The sequence below is a fragment of the Bemisia tabaci genome, chromosome 9 (genome assembly GCF_918797505.1).
Source record: "Bemisia tabaci chromosome 9, PGI_BMITA_v3".
Taxonomy (NCBI): Eukaryota; Metazoa; Arthropoda; class Insecta; order Hemiptera; family Aleyrodidae; genus Bemisia; species Bemisia tabaci.
In genome coordinates this window covers 20,062,380-20,082,909 of record NC_092801.1, presented here as the reverse complement: position 1 = coordinate 20,082,909, position 20,530 = coordinate 20,062,380, and the positions used below count along the sequence as shown (strand labels likewise).

The following is a 20,530-nucleotide window of genomic DNA, read 5'->3' as shown; positions in this document are numbered from 1 at the left end:
TAGGTGCAATAAATTGAAACATGTTAAAAGCACCAGGCCAGAGTTTGATTAATAATTTTTAAAATACTTTAAAATAACCACCTTTAAAAAAAATTTATTCACTGGTCTGATCGTATTTATTACCAAGGTTTTCCGGCCATGTATCTTCGCTCTTCTGTCGTAAAGGCGTATCTCAATGGAGATGTTGCATGTGTGAGGAATTTGCGATTAGACTGTTGATTCCTATGTAAAAGTTTGCGAGAAACACGATGATGCCACTGGTTTTCTCTGAAATCAACTCCCAAGCTCAAAAAAAGCTCTCAAGTTAAGGCCAAAATGGAGGGGACATCCCACGCTATCCTGAGAGTCCACCTCTACATCACAACAAACTGTCCATGCAAAGATAGGGAGCAAATACATTAGCAGGGTTGCTGTGTTTTCAGTTTTAGAGTCCCTAAATAAAGTGGCAGCCCTGTCAATGTATTTGCTCCTTATCTATGCATGGACAGTTTGTCTTGATGTAGAGGTGAACTCTCAGGATAGCGTGGGATACTCCCTTCATTTTGGCCTCAAGTTGAGAGCTTTTTTTGAGCTTGGGCGATGATTTCGGAGAAAACCAGTGGCACCATCGTGTTTCTTGCGAACTTTTACATTAGAATCAACGGTCAAATCGCAAATTCCTCACACATACAACATATCCATTTCCGTGTGACCCCTGTTTGCAGTGTAACTCTATGCTTTCCAGGGTTCATGTGGAAACAGAGATACACCTCTATGTCAGAGGAGCGACGATATTTGGCCATTATGAGGGACGTGACTCAAAAGTCTAAGACTAAGAGTCGCGTCCTGAATGATGGCTGGATCTATGGCCAAATCGTACCAGTAACAAATTGAGTCAGAATAGTGAGTAGAAAGTTTTAAAAGAAAATATTCTGAAAGTATTTTTTATTAAAAATATTCTTAAAATTATTGAGCACTGTGGTGTAACGAACCAAGTTCTGTTCAGGAGGGTAAGAGACGTTTTACTCAAAGTGAAGTGGTCCATTCTTAGCTTAAAAATTGAAGCGCTTATAAGGGAGCTATCATGCAATGATTTGCACTTTTTCATTTTTTAAATTATTGCTTTTGTTGAGTAGTTACTGCTCTCAAGTCCTAAGGCCCGAGTTATCACTTCCTCTGATATTTTTTACCCTCTTTCAAGTAACTAACTTGCAAGTAACTTTGCATCTGTCTTTCTCTTTGATCATAATTTTGTAATTTTCATTAATTTTAATGTCCTTTTTTATCATGATTTTCTGCATGTTTCAGTCAAACCTTGGATCATTGGAGACGATCTGCAAAATATTGTTGTCAAGAAGGGACAAACCATCAAGTACGACATCAAATATGGTGGGGAACCTGAGCCAGAAGTCAAATGGTTCAACGGCGATACTGAAATCGTTGCGGATGATGATAGGTACGTTGTATGTTGTAAGACCAAAAAAATAAATGAATAAGTAATTAAATAATCAGTAAAAGTCAGAAATCAGTTGTCGGTTCAAAGCAAGAAGTAAAAAAAAAAAACGCTACAGGTAGCCAGCTCTGAATCTTGAACAGTCATATTGATCAAGTTTTATTTAGTTTAAATGTTGTAAATGTAACTGAAATGTAAATGTGACTGTAATGTAACTGATTCTTCTTCAGTAAAATATATTTTAGCATAGCAATATTGTGGCAATGTGTTAGTATATTTTCTTCCAAGCAATACACCGTTGTTACTGTGATACTCAAATTTTTATTTTCAGTAAGCAAAGCTACCATATTTTATCTTAGTCTCCTTTCAACTTTGCAGGATCACTATCGACAAATATGAGAAGAATACTGTTCTAACCGTGCGAAGATCTGTGCGGTCCGATAGTGGAATGTACAAGCTTGTACTGACCAACAGCTCTGGAACCACGGACAAGAAAGCTGAAGTTATTGTTCTCGGTAAGTCTAACCCTCACAAGCTTTATTTTCTCTAATGTACAATTATTTATAAGTGCTCTGTTTCAGTAACTCTGTAGTCTAAGATCTTGTAATTTTTTGTAAGCAATCTTGGAACCGTCTCCTTGCGAATTTTGAAACAGCAGATGAAGCAAGAGCCTCAGAATGAAAGCGGACGTGACTTGGAATCGTTTTTCTGGGAAAACTTGAAGCTTTAGGTAAAGCAGGGGCCGTAGGGATTTCAAGAACCGGAGGAAAGATGGCCAATTGTAGCTCCTCTGATGATTCTTATTCAGTGGTTGAGACAAAAATCAATTCGTGATTAGTTAAAATTAATATCCCATAACTAGTAAATGTTTGCAATAGGTGGCGTTCGTGGTGAGTTTGAACGTAAACAAGGTTTGATTTTTGTCTCAAACAAGCTCTAGGGCTCCCAAATCCCCAGTTGAAATGTTTTTTTTCCCGCTCTACTTGCTGTCTGTCTGTAATTATCAATCCGATACGTGTTATACTTCCTCCAATGAATTTCAAACTAAACCTCTATTTTTGTTAATTTTCAGATAAACCAAGTAGCCCAATGGGACCATTGAAGGCCGATGAAGTGAGAGCCAACCGGTTGAAGGTTGTCTGGAAAAAGCCCAAGGACAACGGAGGCTCCGAGATCACTGGCTACGTTGTGGAAAAAATGGATGTGGACAGTGGACGATGGGTCACTGCCGGAGAGGTACTTTCTAATTTATAGCTGAACCCTTGTGATTGGTTGTTCAGAGTTATGACCACCGCATAGTCTCTAAATTTAATGAATATGTTAGCTCGTTGTTTTTTGGTTCTAAGTTTCTTACAGAAAAGGATTCCAGCAAAAAAAAAATTCTTCAATCAACCAGTATGCAAGATACTTCCTCAATAAAAGAATTTGAGGTTTTTAAAGGTTGATCAAGTGTTTTTAACTATTATGACAACATTTGTTTTGTATGCTGCCTGGACTAAGTAAACTCTGTTTTTTTTCTCTAGTCAAGCGGTTGAATTTACAGACATAAAAAACTCTATATCTCTTTTTCGAGTCTCTTAAGAATTTGTCCAAGTTTTGATAGATTGTCATTATGGTTGTTGACTTATATGCAATTTTTTTTTTTGTAACACAGAAAACCGGTATGAACTCATTTATCCTTGTTTTTAAAAGAAGCATAAATTAACAAACCAAATCAGTTTGAATCAATCGCTCTGCACAAATATCTATTGTAACCAATCTTTGGATGAAAATAGTTTGACAGATTTGATAAAAATCTTCTTGATTTTAACTTAACAACTTCAGTGTTGGTGCCTTTGTCAAAAAAAGAAAAAAAAAAGTTGAGTCTAATTGATATTTGTTTGTAGATAATAGATTTTAATTGTTTTCTTTTTCTTTTTTTTAGACTGGTCCAGATAAGACAGAATTTACCCTTGAAAACTTACAACCCAAGAAGAAATACAAAGTACGTGTCAAGGCTGTCAACAAAGAAGGAGAATCAGAACCTTTGGAAACTGAAGAAGCCATTTTGGCCAAGAACCCATATGGTAAGAAACTTCCTTAAATCAGAGATGCCACTTGGGGGGGGGGGGAAGGAGGGAAGTGATTGGTTTAGTCCATGGAAAACCATTCAGAACGGCAACAAGAAAGGAAAGGAAAGCGGACGTATTGTTGGACGGAGTTTGGAACAAGCCCATTTCCCATGTTAGGTGAAGTCATTTAATGATCTTGCCTGATTACGCAATCGCAGCTACCTACTTCTTTAGTTGAGGGCGTAAAAGCCTCCTCCTCTTTTGCCAGCCTTGCAAAAATCTGAAATGATGCACCTACTCAGACCTCGGTTTTTTAGATTCAGCAGATTTTTTATCTCCATTCTGATCTTTTGTTCACTACCAAAGCGTAACTTTTTAAACAGGAAAGCCATGCTAAAGAAATTAACCAAATATACCTGTGACAGTAAGCTTGTTCTCCGCAATCAATACTGTCAAATACTTTTCTGACAACGTTCAGAACGGTTCATAGGAAAAACGGTGAGCAATATTTCGAAAATTCAATGTTTAAAAGTGATATACTCAGTATGTAATATTCTTAAGCACAAGCACAGAAGTAGAGAGGAACAAATGTTGTAAAAATTGAGAACATAGAAGCGCATTTGGAAATGACCGATTACAGCAGGGTAAAACTTGGAGCTATTTTCTTGTGAAACTAAGTGTTTGTAACTTGAAATTCCAAAGCATGGAGACTTTCTTAGATTTGACCTCCCTGAAACCATATTTTATGTACCGCCATGAAATTTTCAATTTTAAGTCTCTTTTTGAAGTAAATTGCAAATCTATGAATTGAGTCTTGCAAAAAAATGTGTGTAATACTTTACTTCCAATCTCAGATGAACCCGGCAAACCACCCCGACCAGAGATCATCGACTACGACAATCAGAGTGTAACTCTCAAGTGGGAGCCACCTTCAACTGACGGAGGTCGGCCAATCACACATTACATCGTTGAGATGAAAGACAAGTTCTCCATGGACTGGATTCAGTGTCACACGACAGAGTCACCAACACCTGAGGCTAAAGTTGGAGGTCTTAAGGAGAAAATGGTCTACCAATTCCGGGTCAAGGCTGTAAACAAAGCTGGACCCGGAGAGGCCAGTGAACCGACTGATAATCATCTTTGCAAACACAAGAACTGTAAGTTTTAGTGTAATTTACTTTCTTAAATGCACCTTCAGACCCTTTTTTTTTACAGAATTTTACTCTTATTTTTTAAACAAGAATTATCCTTAAATAATTTTACTAAATGTTTTTTTTAAATTTAAAAACATTTTCAAGTGTAAAAATCTGTACAAAATGTTACAGGCACAAAAGTTTTGAATTAGTAGAAGGATGAAGTTTTAATAATCAACCCTGAAAATGTTCAAACTTTGTGAGATCCACAGTTGGATTAAAATACTTATTTCTTCATTTAAGTTTTTTGTCAGCACAGAAAGAACAAAGAAACATTTTCTCTCTGTAAATGATCAAACTAGAAGTTCTGGTATCTTTTTTAAATTTTATTTTTTGGAGAAAATTGTATCAAACAAAATTGTTGGCAAAAATCGTATACAAAATTTTCATTCATGAATTTGTGAAGGAACCAGGTGTGGAAAAGTTTTTTATGAAAGTTTGTCTGGAGTTTTGAAATCCAGTTTCCGAGTCTCTTCAAAATATTACAATTTTTCCTCTCCTCCCACAGTGAAACCAAGGATCGACCGCGCAGGTATGAAGAGTGTCACCATCAAAGCTGGCCGCACAGTGAAGTGGACCGTTGATGTCATTGGTGAACCTCCACCAGAGATGAACTGGACGTTCCGCGACAACATCAAGCTTGTCAACACAGAGAGGCTCAAATTTGAGAATGCTGAATATCAAACCAACTTCTCTCTTATCAGTGCCACGAGGAGAGACTCTGGTATCTACAAGTTGACAGCTGAGAATGCCTCTGGCAAAGACGAGGCAACGCTCGAATTGACAGTTCTTGGTGAGTGCTGTTTTGAACACTGCGTTGAGATTAAAATTCTATGCCTTTAAAACTGAATAGTAGATTGATGATGAAACAAGCAAAATATTCTCAAAATTCTCTATTTTAATTGTCATTCACATTCTATTGTTTTCATTGAACAGTGATGGCATTGAATGCATGCGTTTCAGCATTTTTCTTATGAGATTAAAATTCCATGCCTTTAAAATTGAATAGTAGATTGATGATAAAATGAGCAAAGTATTCAGAAAACTTTCTATTTTAATTGTCACTCACATTCTATTGTTTTCATTCGTCAACAAAAACGGATTGTCTATATTTGTGAAATTTTTCATGATTTTTCTCTTATCTAAACTGTTAGTGGAGAAAGTTTTAGGCCCTCTGCGGTGTAATGGTTGTAGAGATGGTTCTCTAATCAGGAAGTCGCGGGTTTGATTCCTGGCCAGGCTACCGGAGTTTGATGATCTCAAACAATAGTTGCCTGGGGCTTGTTGTTGAGTAGCGACTAAAAGGGACAGGGATAAAATTGAAAGTACAGGATTATCCCATAGAGGGTATTTCAAGTGAAAAAAACAAAAAATACCGTTTTACATGCTTAAAATAAAATTTTAGAACGTTTTGTTTGATGACTCTCGTATTTTCTGTTCATTAGCTAAGCCATCTTCACCCCAAGGCCCATTGGAAGTCAGCGATGTGACCAAGACAGGCTGCAAGTTGAAGTGGAAGAAGCCAGAAGACGATGGAGGTCTCCCGATCAAGGAGTACGAAATCGAAAAGATGGACACAGCAACCGGTCGCTGGGTGAGAGTGGGAAAAGTTCCCGGTGGAGACAAGCCTGAACTAGAAATGAACGTAACCGGCCTGGAGCCTAACTCAGAGTACAAATTCCGCGTGACTGCCGTCAATGACGAAGGAGACTCTGAACCGCTGGTCACTGAGAAGCCCATTGTCGCCAAAAATCCTTATGGTATGATGGTTAAAATTGACTTAGTCCTCCACAAATTCTGCTGAAGCAAAAAGATTAACATAAAATTTGTTGTTTTAAGGAACTTTAGGGGCAAGTTCAACCAAAATGCACCAAGTCACATAAAATTTGAGGTGAAGAGAAGAGGTTTGAAGTATTGTTCCTCTATAAGACTCAATGGTAAAGACAAAGCTTAATCACTCTTTTCATCTCGAGAATATTCTTCATTGACTTTGAATTTTTGATAAAGTAAAATGATCTTGAAACCACTTAAAACGCATGTTCTGTTTAATACCAAACTCATTTATCTTATTGCTTAAACTCGGTCCATTTGTGTCATCAACTGAGCCAGTAAGAGTGAAAACAACGTATGCTGAAAAAGCAGAAATTCATATTTCGACCCCTTAAAAAATCTAGCCTCAGAACAACTTTTTTTTTCTAATTGATTTCTGAATTGACATAATACAGGGGTTTACACCAGGAAATTTTAGTCAGTGTAGGTCTCTTTTGACCAGTGAAGAAAACAACCCATCTTCCATGAGAGAATTAATGCAACAGTAACCCAGCTTCATACTCCTAAATGAATTATATTTTTCTAACCATAAAACCATAATTTTTACATTTTTGTATGGAAGTCCTTAAATGATAATCAATTTACAATGGAAAATATATTCATTTCAATTCCTTATGAACTCTTTGCGTTCTGAAGCTTTTTAAGCCAATTCCCCATGTACAAAGTGATATTCATAAAAAAAAATTTCCGCCGAAGAAAATATTCTATAAACAATTGTTTGTGATTGCTGCAGATGAGCCATCAAAACCAGGTCTACCCGAAATCACCGACTATGATAATGAAAGTGTGACACTGAAATGGACTCCTCCAGATAATGATGGTGGCGCACCCATCGAAAAATACATCATTGAAAAGAAAGACAGGTAAGGTATATTTATATATTGTGATGTAGAATTAAGGCATTGAGTAAAAGAAGGGCATTTCTCAGAAAACCTTGTTTTGAGATTAAAGTAATTTAAAGTCAAACAAATTTTCCTGTCAATATGTTTAGTCAGATTTTGTTCCATTGTTTTTTCCATCAAAATATAAGCCTCGTTAAAGATACTGACAGTTGTAGTCATTATTTGAAAGTAATTTTGTAGTAAAAATAAATAATTAAAGCGGTTTAGTGAAGTGCCCTTCCTGCATAGAACGGAGCATTTAGAATAGTGATATTTTCTCTGGTAATTCAACTTTCTTTCAACATATTGGGTCCTCTTAGGTACCAAAATTTTATTGAAGTATGTATATATATTTCGGATGGGAAGCTGGATCAGGCCATTCGAGACCGTAATCTTCTAGGAAGGAAAGCCATCGCCATGCTTAATGGGATCCTTTGGGACCAAAGGATTTCCAAAGACAACAAGAAGAGGATTTATAACTCGGTTGTCAAGCCTATTATCACCTATGGCAGTGAAGTGTGGCAGTTGAAGAAGCGGACCCAAGAAATGCTCAAGGCGATCGAGATGGATTTCTGGCGAAGATCGGCTGGAATCTTGAGGAGAGAACGTGTCAGAAATGAACGTGTCCGAGAGATAATGGGCGTTGAGGGGACGATTGTGCACGATATCATGACCAAGCAATTGGTATGGTATGGGCATGTGCAGAGAATGGCTGATACCAGGTTGCCGAAGAAGGTGTTGGAGTGGGTCCCCCCAGGTAGGCGACGGAGAGGGCGTCCAGCCAAACGGTGGGTAGAGGGCATCCATGAAGAGATGGAGAGATGCCAGCTTCCGGAGGATCTCTACCATGACAGATTCCTGTGGAGAATAGGCGTCGCAGAGCGCCCTAGCGCGCCGTAAAAGCGGCTCATACATACACATGTATAAATATTTTTGACTCATTATTCACCTCCTTATTCTTGTATCCTGTGCATTCCTATTTAAAACATTAAATACATCATCAAATGCAAAGATTTGAGAAAAATTCGCAGAGAAATTACAGAAAAACCGTGTGTACACAAATAATTTTGTTTTTTGGATCAATATTATAAATCTTTGCCGCTGCAGTATCAGTTGCTTTTAAAACAACCTAATTGTGAGTCTTTTTAAATGATTATTTTATTTAGGTTTAAGCCAGACTGGGAGCCAGCTGCAGAATTCTCGGGTGACAAACTGGAAGGAAAGGTACCTGGCCTAACAGAGGGGCAAGAACTCCAATTCCGTGTTGTCGCTGTTAATAAGGCTGGTCCTTCTGCGCCATCCGATGCTACGAAGTCACACAAAGTCAAACATAAGAACCGTAAGTTTCACATAGTTTTTTGTAGTTTTGAAGGCTTGAGATGTAAAAAACTTCAAAAAAATCATTATCATTACAGAGAGAAACTGACTCTCTCCAATTCTAAGATTTCCTGAGCCAAACAAAAATCAAAGGCTGTTCTCTTGAGGTATGAAGAAGAAGCACCTGATTCCGATATACGGTTGACTTTTGGAACTATCTGCACCACCTTAAAGAACAGGGTAAAAATTCTAAGACAATGAAAAATTATTTTAGCTATTATGAAAAGCTCAGTCATGGTTTATTTTGAAGTTACTGCAAAATTTCAGTCAGTATTTGAATTTTTTTTTTTTGCAAAAACAGTTTTGCTCCGATTGTTTTTAATTTTTGATATTTTGTTCTCATAAGTGCTAAATCCTGCAAATTTCAGCGATAATTTGTGCATCTGTTCCAACGCCATGAAAAATAAAATTTCAATAGCCTTTGAAAGATTAATGAAAAGCAGTAAATACACTCCCCAATTTTCGATTTAAATGGCAGATCAGCCATAAAAAAGAGAATATTTTGAATAACACAGGTGGGTCCTAAACTGAGACCCCTGAAAATGTAATTTTATAAAGTCACTGCTTGCATTATGCAAAATACCACTCAGCAACCTGTCATAATCATCAGGTGGAAAGACTAATTTTCTACAGATTTTATCCCTAAATTTCTTTATTTTCACTTTCTTTTTCTTTTTCTCTGTCCAGTGAAACCGAGAATTGACAGAACCAACCTCAAAAATATCGTTGTCCGAGCTGGGAAATCTGTCAAATTTGACGTCAACATCAGAGGAGAGCCTCCTCCATCTGTCACTTGGGTCTTGGCCGACAAAATTGTGAGTAAAATTTCTAGACCTCTGTTCATTCTCATAAGGATGTCTCTCATTTATTCAAGCTCACTCAGAAAAACATACTTAGACGAACGTCTGGCTGAGCTAATCTTTTTACCCCAGTCTTGACATCCTCAATGACTCAGAACTCAATCCTCTACAATTTTTTTTTTTTTTTTAAAGTTTGAATCTGGAAAATTGGTCAAAGTGGTCAAATAAGAGGATCACAGGATCCTGTGTTAACGGTGGAATATTGCAGAAAGCAAAACAACGGGGTCTGTACTAACGCCAACTTCTCATGTTCAAAATTGACTGGAACAATTTCCTTTGGAAAATACAGTGGATGTTATTGTTAACCATAATTCTTAAAAGGAGGCATCTTTATTAATGTTGATCCTAAGAACTTGGCGTTAAGATTGACCCCACCAATTTTTTTCTGATCTGCAAGATTTAACCATGAAAAGACAGTCTTGGAACCAAAAATTAACCTATCATCTCCAGGGTTCTTTCTGACGCATGAAACTTTGATCTGTTGTCTCTTCTCTGTCTGTGCCCCTGTTCAAAATGTCTGTTTCCCAGTGTACTGTCTCAAAAGCATTGCCATCAAATTATTTGATTCTTACTCTAGAAGCTCACAACAACTGAGACTAAATGACCCTTCAAGATCCCTCTTCAATATCACTGATTACCCTCTCTGTAATTAAGTGTCAGATCAATGCATCCTGTTTGTGTTATGATTTCCAAGCATCGGTAAATTCTGTAATTCCTCCCAAACTAAAAATTGCTTAAAATGTTCATCCTTCGTTTCTAAGTTTTAAAATTTACATATGTCCTTGCGTCCCGAAACATTAACATTCCTATAATCAATAATTTTTTATTTCAGACTGATCAAGTTATTAGAAAAGTGAGTAAAAAGTATCAACATGAAAGGTTTCAATTTTAATTTCTTGCTTTCATAGCTAGATATTGTGATGAGGTTTAGACTGTGTTTGACCATTGAAAAAGTTAGAGAATTTCTGAATTTTTTGCGTAGTGAATCTTACAAAAAATTTTGAACGAATGAATGGTTTTTCAGGACAGTTATTTCAAAGGTGATGAATTGATAATTAAAGCCTCAAATTATCAAAATAAGTTATATTTTTTATCATTTTGTCTTTGGTAGAAGAGATGTGTCTGAGTCTCTGTTGAAGGGTTAATTTTTAAAGTGTCTCTTCATCGTTTTTAGTCGCACGATTTTTACAACACTGTAATTGCGTTAGTTTTATGCTAAATTTAATCCATTTGAAATTTAAGATGTAAGGCCAAATCATCTTATCTGAACAAATTAAATTACAACCCAGCCTTAGTTAGTTTATTTCAATTATTTCAGAACATTTTTTAATTTGCCTTATTCTCTCATTAAAAACTGTTCATTCCTTCAAAAAGTTCATATATTACAAACAGTTTTGAGGTCAGAAAATATGGAAAAGGGCTTCTCTTTCTTTCTTTTTTTGACGAAACAAATTAGTTTCCTAGTCTAGTTTTTTAGTTAAACTTAGTTTTTTTTGTTTTTTTTCTGTAGAATTTTTTCAGCAAATCTTGTCACTTTCAAGCGTTCTTGCCGGATAATTTTTTTGAAGCTATGGTGTGACAAAAAAATTTCATCATTATTTTTCTATAAATAATTCCCAATTATTTTTATAGAATCCTTTTAGAATTCATAGATCCTTATGAAGTTGCCGAATTTCCTATTGTGTGTCAAATATTTCAAAATCCACCTACCTAGTAGTTTCCCTGTCCTCTTGTTTTGTTGTTTTGCTTTTGTTTTGTGTTCTGTGCTTGTGTTTGTTGATTCCTTCCCCGTACAACTTGAACTCCCGTCAAATGGTCCTTGTTAAATTATTCTTCTCTTTGTGCTTCATTCTTCCTTTTAACAGGATTTCGTGAACCGAACATGAAAAATCTAAATGGATATAATCCTTGAAAAGAGTGATAGAAATTTTCTTCCTAGAAAAGTTTTGATGAAACTTACAAATTGGTCTTGAGTTTAGTCCAAATCTCAGTTGAATGATAATTTTGTCATCAAGGCAAATCCAGGCGTCTTAGTTCCCCATAATATCACAACTTGAATTTATAATCTGTCATGAGTTTTATTTTGGTCTTTTTAGAAAATTGGATCCATTGGATATTAGTTCAAATTTAAAATTTGATGTCACAGTACTGAAAAGAAAAAAGACGATTCTGTAGATGATAAAGTTTTACTGTTCAAACATCAATAAAACTACCTACCTGCCATACTGAAGTTTTTTTGGGTGTAATTTTAATTCTAAATTTAATAATTTATTTCTAAGACAAGTACATATATATGCATTTAAATGTGCTGAATTGCATGGGAGGCGCAGTCTAAGTGCTGAAAGAATTCGGAGGAATCGTTCAGCTAATAACTGTCGTTTACTCAGAGGACAGTTCCGGGGAAAATCTGCAAGTTACCTGAAAATTTTGGAAACCAAACTTTCAAAGTAAAAATTTCTGTTTTCTTATGATTCAGAGACTGATTTTTTCCAACCCCTAAAATAATCAGAAGAGTTTTTGTTTCACATAAAAATCATGAGAATATTCTAAATTTTTAAAGTGAAATGAACTCAGAATTTTCTGAGAAACATTATGAAAAATTGAGGTTCCTCAAAATATGCGATTGTTTTCCGTCGTCCTACTCAATTTCATTCTGCAAAAGATCGAAGAAATCCTAGTTCCAGTTTGAAAATAATTGCTTCTGTCCAACTGTCATCAGCGCATTAACTCTGCCTCTTCTTATCCTAGGTCGAGTCTGAAGGTAATATTGAAATCGTTAATGTCGATTACAACACCAAATTCAGCATCACAGATGCTAAGAGGAAGAACACTGGTCTTTACAGAATCATCGCTGAAAATGCATCAGGAAAAGATGAAGCTGATGTTGAAGTCACTGTTTTAAGTAAGTTCCTCATTTTTGTCTGTTTTTCAAAGCTGATTGAGATAAATAATTAAAACCAAAAAAAGTATTGGAATGTATCCTTTTTCCTCGGATTTGAAAATTTCGCCTATCTCATAAAATTATCATGCGAAATTGTTGGCTGTACTGTATGCATGTGTAGTGAAAAGCAATATCATCCGTGGAAAAATTAGATCTTACTTCGCCACAAGGAACCGGTATTTCTGGCTCATCTATAAAAGCACCCATCTTCAAAAAGGAATAAAGGAACTGATGACACACACATGTTGTTTTGAAAATCAAGGAAAAATAGTGGTTACTTCTTGTGAAGTATAGTGCGATTTCACAAAATAATCAAATACATGGTCTAGAGATGATGATATTTGAAAAGAAAATGTTTTGATTTTTGAGGCAAAATCAATAAAAATTAATTTCGAAAAATTTATTTATTTTCAGCAAAAATTAATTTGAAATACATAATTAATTTTATTTTTTATAAAATATTGACCTGAGATAATATCAAACTCCTCAATTCTGAAAACTTCAAAGGTGAAAATCTTCTAGATATGGTCATTACCTCTGACGCCTTTCAAATTTTAATTAAATTTTAAAAGAAATTTTTACTGTACACCAGAAAAATTAATCGTAATTTCTCATCACAAAAAAATTTGTCTCAAAATATGCAGTCTAAGATCGCCATCTCTATTACAGAGTAATGCCTTTTCTTGCACTGTGTCAATTGAGGTCAACGAACATTTGTAAAGAAGGAACCAAACCCTCAAGCTTTCTTTTTCATGAATGTCCGTGTAGTAGTTAGTTGATAAGCGGATTCAAAGCACAAGTCATTAAACAATTTTTCTACTGCGTGTCCAGGTGCACCGACAAAGCCGCAAGGTCCGCTCAAAGTCTCCGACATAACCGCCAACTCGGCTAAACTTAAGTGGGCCAAGCCAGAGGATGACGGTGGCAAGCCAATCACTGCATATGTTGTTGAAAAACTTGACCATGCAACTGGCCGCTGGGTCCCTGTTGGGCGCTCTGCTGAGCCTGAAATGGAAGTTAAAGGTCTCCAGGAAGGCCATGAATATAACTTCCGTGTCAAAGCAGTCAATGAGGAAGGAGAGTCGGAACCATTGGAAACGGAGCATTCTATCGTCGCCAAGAATCCGTATGGTAAGCAACTATTTTTTTGTATTAACAGAGAGCTATCTTAGCTACTGGACTAAATAATTTTTTTGTGGATGACCTCAAGATAACAATCGGATGCCACTGACCACAAAAAAATGCATTTTTTAGTTCTTATAAGACTGTTTCTTACGGAGCTCCACAGGACTTTTATATAATTTTAATCTAATATTTAAACAAATAATAGGACGTATTTCTACCAAACAGGACTATGTGCAGGTAGGAGAGATGGGGCGTGCTCGTGGTGACCTGGATGAGACACAATGTAAAATTTTGCTTGATTCCTTTTGAAGAATTGAAAAATCAGGATTTTAAATTCACTAAACGGAACCATTTTCCAACTGTATGCCAACTGTAGCCAACTGACTCTTGAGCCATGGGCATGGGACAAGAGCGTTGTGGACAGAGCTCATGAGTTAAAGACGCGCGCGGGTGACTGCGGCAGTAGCTTCGTCGCTGCTGACATCACTGGCACCTTATAATGTCCATGGCCTGAGAACTAACGAGCACACCCCATATTTCCCACCTGCCTATGGTTCTGTTTGGTACAAATATGTCCAATTGTGAATTGGACCTATAATGAAAAGTCTATACCTAATCATTTCAAGGAACAAAGTATGAAAACAGAAGCGAAACATTTAATCAAAATTTCAAATGTTAATGTTAGCCAAAAAATATCAATCATCAAAAATAACAGTAGCTCCAAAAACAAAATGAATTTTTGAAATTTCCTCCAACTCTTTTGCCTTTTTTGATCAATTTTTTCTCGCATCTCTTTTCTCAGATCTTGCCAGTAAACCAGGAAAGCCAGATATCCAAGATTACGATGTTGACAGAGTTGATCTCGTTTGGGAAGCCCCTGAAAGCAACGGAGGAGCACCTATAACTGGTTACATAATTGAAAAGAAGGAGAAGTTCTCTGCTGGTTGGGAAGAGATTTTAACCACAAATGTAAGTGTAAAAAGCACAGACAATTATCGAGTTTATTAACCTATTGTAAAAAGATTGTGAACAACACATTATAAAGTTGTCACAATCGCGGAATACTGGGAAACAGGGAATTGAGGGAATTTAGGGAAAGGGAAATTTAGAAATCAGGGAAAATTCAGGGAAAAATTGGGAAATGTCAGGAAAAGTGACAAAAATGTCAGGGAAAATTTGTTAAATCCCCTTAATTTGCTTTCTAGATTGGGTTTGAGGTTTTGAACTACAAATTTTGCCTAAAAACAATTTTCAATTGTGTGTTCTTAACCACCTGTCATTCCTTCAATTGTCTGAGAATTTCACCAAAGTGTGTTAGGGAAATCAAGGAAATGTCAGAGAATTTCGTTATCTAAATTCTGTGGCAACCCTAACAGTAGCATGAGTAAGATAATGCAAGGCTTTTTGTTACACTAAATGTTAGTGTTTGGTAAATTTCATGAAGGATGGTCGGTTTGGCATCTATGATCTTCTCTATCATCTCATTCTGAATGCAATCTCCTCTGAGAATAGTAGCTGATCTGCGCCAGAAGTTGTCATTACTTTGGATTATACTTCACTTTGTCAGGGGTGCGTTTGATATTGTATAAGCTGGTATTCTTACATTCGGTATTTTAATCTTTATTTTTAGACTCCAGAAACAGCAGCTACTGTGAAAGGTTTGAAAGAGGGCAATACTTATCAATTCCGAGTCAGAGCCGTGAACAAGGCTGGTGCCTCAGACCCCAGCGATGCAACTAAACCACACGTTGCCAAGGCCAAAAATCGTAAGTGAAATTGTTTTTGTTCTTGCTTATGTGAAGTAGTTTTACTATTTCAAAAGGTAAATTAAGGACAGTGGACCTTCAAACAAATTATGATGGAAACTTAGTACCGTTCCTCTTTTATTCCTGCTATTAGTACAGTGCATGATTACCTGTCAAAATGTAAACACAAAAAATTTTGCGTCACCCTTCAAAGTTGTGTTCATATTGTTTTTAATCACTTGTCTCAATGTAATGTTTAAGGTAGAATCTGTCAAAATAGACAATCATGAAATCATTGTAGCAGCAAGATTTTTTAAACCTCTTCTAATAAAATTAAGTTCAAAAGTTATCTTTAAAATCTTCAGAGATTCCACAAAAATTCAAAAAATGTGAAAATGTGTATTTTCTAAAAAATATGTCAAATTCATGTCCGGGCATAATTTGCTAAGAAACAAGAAAATCCACCACCACCTCTTTAGGCATTAAATTACGGCAAAAGTCAAGGGAAATCTCGTTGATACGTGTTATTAAGAAAAAATCCATTTTTTTACGCAATAAACCAACAAAGTATCTGGACTTGAAAAATCAGCAATCACTGGACACATTAAAAAACACCAGAACTTTTCTAGTATGAAATTCAAATTTGAAAATTTTTCATTTTTTTTCCTTCAAAGGCAAACCCTGGATCAACCGTGAGAAACTTCAAAAGGTTACTGTTCGTGCCGGACAGACGGTCAAATTTGACGTTGACATCAAGGGTGAACCTCCTCCAGTCGTTCGCTGGATCTTCCGAAACGAAGTGCTGGAACCATCTGGAACTTGCAAGATCGAAAATGAAGACTACAACACTAAAATTGCGTTGAGTGATACCTCAAGGAAAAATTCTGGGCTCTATACTATCAGAGCAGAAAACATCAACGGTGTAGATGAAGCCACCGTAGAAGTCAACATACTGGGTGAGTGAAAAAGAAGAAATAATATCATCCATATTTTGGTGATGTAGTCTTGATTAGTGTTAAGTTTAAATTTTGATAGTGGACTTGGGTTTTGACTCCAAACCTTTTCTCTGTGTAAAATTCCGGGGACAAAATCATTCTGGAAAATACGTAGTGTTGTACATTTTATATTGAAATTTTCAGATACCTTAGATTAAGGTGTAAACAAAATTGTCTGGAAAATTGGAGGATAAACATTCAAAAATTCTCTAGTAACTTCGAATTTTATGGAGTGAAATTTGGCAATACCTGAAGGCTCATACAGAGTTTTCTCTTAGCAGAGTAGTATACTAGACACTCTTGGATAAATTTCATATTACTGGCTCTGACTACTACCCCTCTTCAAAATTTTCTAAATATGAGAGAAAAAAAAGAAAAAAAACATTTTAAAGTGGTCAAGTAGTTTTAGGTCGCTAGGAAGTTGTATATTACATCAGAGGAACATAATTTAGAGCAGTAAAATGTTTGATTTCTGGGTTATACATATATGTAAAAATTAAGTAAAATCACATACAAAATTTTGATGTACAGTTGCAGTTCTTTTAACTACCATTACGCTACGCTATCATACCCTCTGCTCCCCCTCCCCCATCTTTAAAGCATCATATAATGCATGAACAAGTCCATGTAGCGTTTTTAATTTTTTGAACGATTATTTTAACTATCATAAGTGTATCTTACGGTTCAATGTGCTCATAGAAAAATTTTGCATTCACCTCTTGAAATAGGTAATTATAAAAGTGAATAAAATCTTGCCTGCTTTTGTCCCTTAGATCGACCAGGACCACCTCAAGGGCCTTTGGAAGTTACCAACGTGCACAAAGAAGGATGCAAGTTGAACTGGGAAAAGCCGTTAGACGATGGTGGTCTCCCGTTGACTGGATACATCGTTGAGAAACAAGATATTCAGACCGGTCGCTGGGTTCCTGCCGGATTCCTCGACCCAAACAAAACCGAACACGAAATCACCGGACTGGAACCTGGCAAGAAGTACAACTTCAGGGTCAAGGCAACCAACGAAGAAGGAGAGTCGGACCCTCTGGAGACCGACACTGCCATTCTCGCCAAAAATCCTTACGGTAACAGCGCCGTCCTTTAATGTATATCAGTAATATTCTGTCTCTGTAGAAAAGAATACTTTTAGGATACAGATGCTGAAGAATGAACTTTTAAAAGACGGTTATAGTAACATTTTGATGCAAGAGGAGCCTATTGATATTATTTAAAGCTAAAGTAATGATGGTTGGAAGTTTAAAGCAGAAGAGATGTGGTTTGGTAAACAAGTTTTTCTGAGGCGTTTTTCATGAACTCACCACTTTCGTTCAAAGTGGTGCTATCAAGATACCATCCAGGGATGAACTTGTTTAAACAATTTTTTGTAAATCTAGATTTTCATTACTTAAAAAATCATTGTTTTAGGATCAGGAGTATAATGAAAGTTTACCTCACCATTTTCTGAGTTCATTATTGCTGAATTAAAATATATCTGTATGTTCTCTGCTAACAGAAGCAAGTATTAAACTACTCTTGTCTTGAGAATAAAAAATTAAGAAAAAGAATTTGAATAAAAAATGTTCATTATTTGATCTCAGTTTTGCCAGAGGGTTTCCCTTTTTTTTTCTCTTTCTTCTCAACTTTTGCTCAAAGAATTTTTGTTCTGTTTTCACATTCAGATGTTCCGCCTGCTCCTGGTATCCCAGAAATTTTCAACTGGGACGAGCATATGGCTGAGCTGAAATGGGAGCCACCGCTACGAGACGGAGGTGCTCCTATCACAGGTAATTTATTTTGATAGCTTTCTTTAGATGCGGAATAAGTCTGCAGTCTTTTATTGCGGTTATACTTCCTTCATCAGGCATCTAGCCCTAATTAATTTATTTTTAAGAAAACACATTCATATAATTCCTTTGAAATTGCGAGTATATGTTTTACTTGTTTAACAATGAATTCTCTCTGAAAAAATATTGCACTGATGAAATTCAAACTGCAACCTACCAAAACAGAACAATCTCAAAACCAAATTTTCTCTTGAAGAAGCTTACTTTGTTTTGTGCTCAACCTTCACTTCTTTGACTCAATCACTTCAAGGTTTCAGTTATTGGTCATGAATCCGTGTATTTTAAAAGTTTGAGCAAAATTTCACGGTAATTCTCATTCACGGGGAAACTTTAATTTTATTCAATCAATACGGCTTCAAAACTGCCTGAAATAGGCTTCTTTGTTTAATTTTAAAATTTAGTACACATATTTTACACAGTATTAACCCATTGATTGGACCCATTAAACGAAATAAACAAAAAAAATTAGAAAAATCGACTAAAAATTATGATAGTTAGCACGTTTCTCAAGATGAGAGAATAGCCAGAAGGCTTCAATTTATCTTCTGGCGTATATTTACCTTTTTTTATCATTTTTTAAGGTTACATTATTGAAATGAAATCAAAATACACTCCAAACTTCACGAAGGTAGCTGAGGTTTACGGTGGAGACTGTAAAGGAAAAGTTACCGGCTTGAATGAAGGAGAAGTTTACCAATTCCGTGTTCGTGCGGTCAACAAAGCCGGTCCGGGTGAGGCTAGTGAACCAACACTGCCACACACTGCCAAGGCCAGATTCTGTAAGTATCCTCACAGTCACGGTTCTCAGTCAAAGACAGGACCGGAAAAATTTAACAAACAAATTCAATTATGCCGGGTTTACAATGAAAAACACCGAGAATTCTAATAAAAACTTCAAAAACAAAGACTCTGGCTCTCAACAGAAAAGATAACTAAAAAAATTCAAGTTTGAGCTGCTTGAATGAGCTTGTTCAGTAATTTTTAGCTATCGCAATCTTAAAGAGTAGACAGTGTGCTTAGTTTGCAGAAATTGCTCATTATCTTGTTTAATGACACTAACTTTTGAAAAGCAAGTTTAAAGTTGTGTATTTGAAATTCCTACTCTATTGCACGTCCCTGAGAAATCTAAGATGGCGTTTGAAAATATCCCTCTTGTTATGCTTGCAATTTTGATTATGTGTTTGATGAATTTTTTCACTATGTTGTGTGTTTGATTGGTAACTTGTCCCTCTTTTTTCCAGTGAAACCAAGAATCGACCGCACAAACTTGAATAACATCGTTATCAAGGAAGGCCAAACTACACTGGTTGATGTTGATATCACCGGTGAACCACCTCCAACTGTTACCTGGATGCTCAAGGATGAGGTAATTTCTTTCTTTTCCAGTTTGCTCATTTTTGGCATTTTACCTCCTATCAACATAGTATTATATTACATTTTTTTTAAACCATCTGACGTTCGAAAAAAAAACCCCTTTCTTAAATTTAAATTTGTTTTTTTGGCGTGTAATGAAAATCGCTCTGATATAATTTGAAACTTGTCAAAGTGATGATAATTATTAATGACTTTTCCAGGCCTTTAACTTCCCTCCTATTTATTTACTGAATCAGCTTTCATTTATTCAATCAGCTCGTCAGAAATTTCCAATTTTAAAGGGCGCCTAAAAAAAATACTCAATTGCTTAAAGATCAACTGTAAATAATATTTTATTTTTTGTATCAGGTCGTATCTAGTGACGACTCATTGAGAATCGATAACATCGATTACAATACAAAATTGTTCATCCTCAAAGCCAAGAGGAAGCACAGTGGCAAATACATCATCACAGCCAAAAACTCCTCTGGTGAAGATGTTGCAGAGCTCGATATCACTGTTTTAGGTGAGTCATCAGAGAACCTTGCCATTTTCTTTGCTGTCTTCTACTTCTCGGTTGTTATCATTGTTCTCCCTCATACTTGTGGGATAATCAGAATATCTATGTGTATAGAAAATCTGAATTTTGGGAGTTGTTTATTTGTTGTGTCAAAATATTTTTGCTATCACTTCTTACTTTCACTGTTTCAAAAGAAAATTTCTTACACCTTCTTTTGCTGTATGGGTTATCGCTCCTCTTCGCTTTTGTGTATGGATTATTCTATTTAAGAAACCACCAATTTCTCAGTGTGTTTCAACAATTTGTGACTTGAAATGACGAAAAAACAAGAAAGGAGGTACAAGAATAATGAATTCAGTATTTTTTTACCCATTTTACCAAAAGGTTTT

The 20,530-nt window shown here is 35.9% G+C and overlaps 1 protein-coding gene across 28 annotated transcripts in view; it reads left to right on the top strand.

The window, feature by feature from the left end:
• The window catches only part of bt (projectin protein bent), a 256,610-nt gene that overhangs the window by 191,851 nt on the left and 44,229 nt on the right, over positions 1-20,530 (top strand). For 25 of the 28 annotated variants that reach the window (XM_072304609.1, XM_019048127.2, XM_019048132.2 and 22 more), the window contains 21 exons: positions 1,288-1,435; positions 1,811-1,947; positions 2,505-2,668; positions 3,357-3,498; positions 4,338-4,640; positions 5,185-5,469; positions 6,122-6,436; positions 7,240-7,369; positions 8,554-8,726; positions 9,452-9,579; positions 10,457-10,477; positions 12,373-12,526; positions 13,397-13,696; positions 14,493-14,659; positions 15,321-15,456; positions 16,110-16,391; positions 17,204-17,509; positions 18,104-18,208; positions 18,850-19,047; positions 19,510-19,634; positions 19,991-20,147. In XM_072304609.1, the coding sequence (XP_072160710.1) occupies positions 1,288-1,435; positions 1,811-1,947; positions 2,505-2,668; positions 3,357-3,498; positions 4,338-4,640; positions 5,185-5,469; positions 6,122-6,436; positions 7,240-7,369; positions 8,554-8,726; positions 9,452-9,579; positions 10,457-10,477; positions 12,373-12,526; positions 13,397-13,696; positions 14,493-14,659; positions 15,321-15,456; positions 16,110-16,391; positions 17,204-17,509; positions 18,104-18,208; positions 18,850-19,047; positions 19,510-19,634; positions 19,991-20,147 (3,876 nt within the window). The remainder of the gene's footprint in view (positions 1-1,287; positions 1,436-1,810; positions 1,948-2,504; positions 2,669-3,356; positions 3,499-4,337; positions 4,641-5,184; positions 5,470-6,121; positions 6,437-7,239; positions 7,370-8,553; positions 8,727-9,451; positions 9,580-10,456; positions 10,478-12,372; positions 12,527-13,396; positions 13,697-14,492; positions 14,660-15,320; positions 15,457-16,109; positions 16,392-17,203; positions 17,510-18,103; positions 18,209-18,849; positions 19,048-19,509; positions 19,635-19,990; positions 20,148-20,530) is intronic. The other 3 variants (XM_019048123.2, XM_019048124.2, XM_072304611.1) reach the window with 1 other exon arrangement.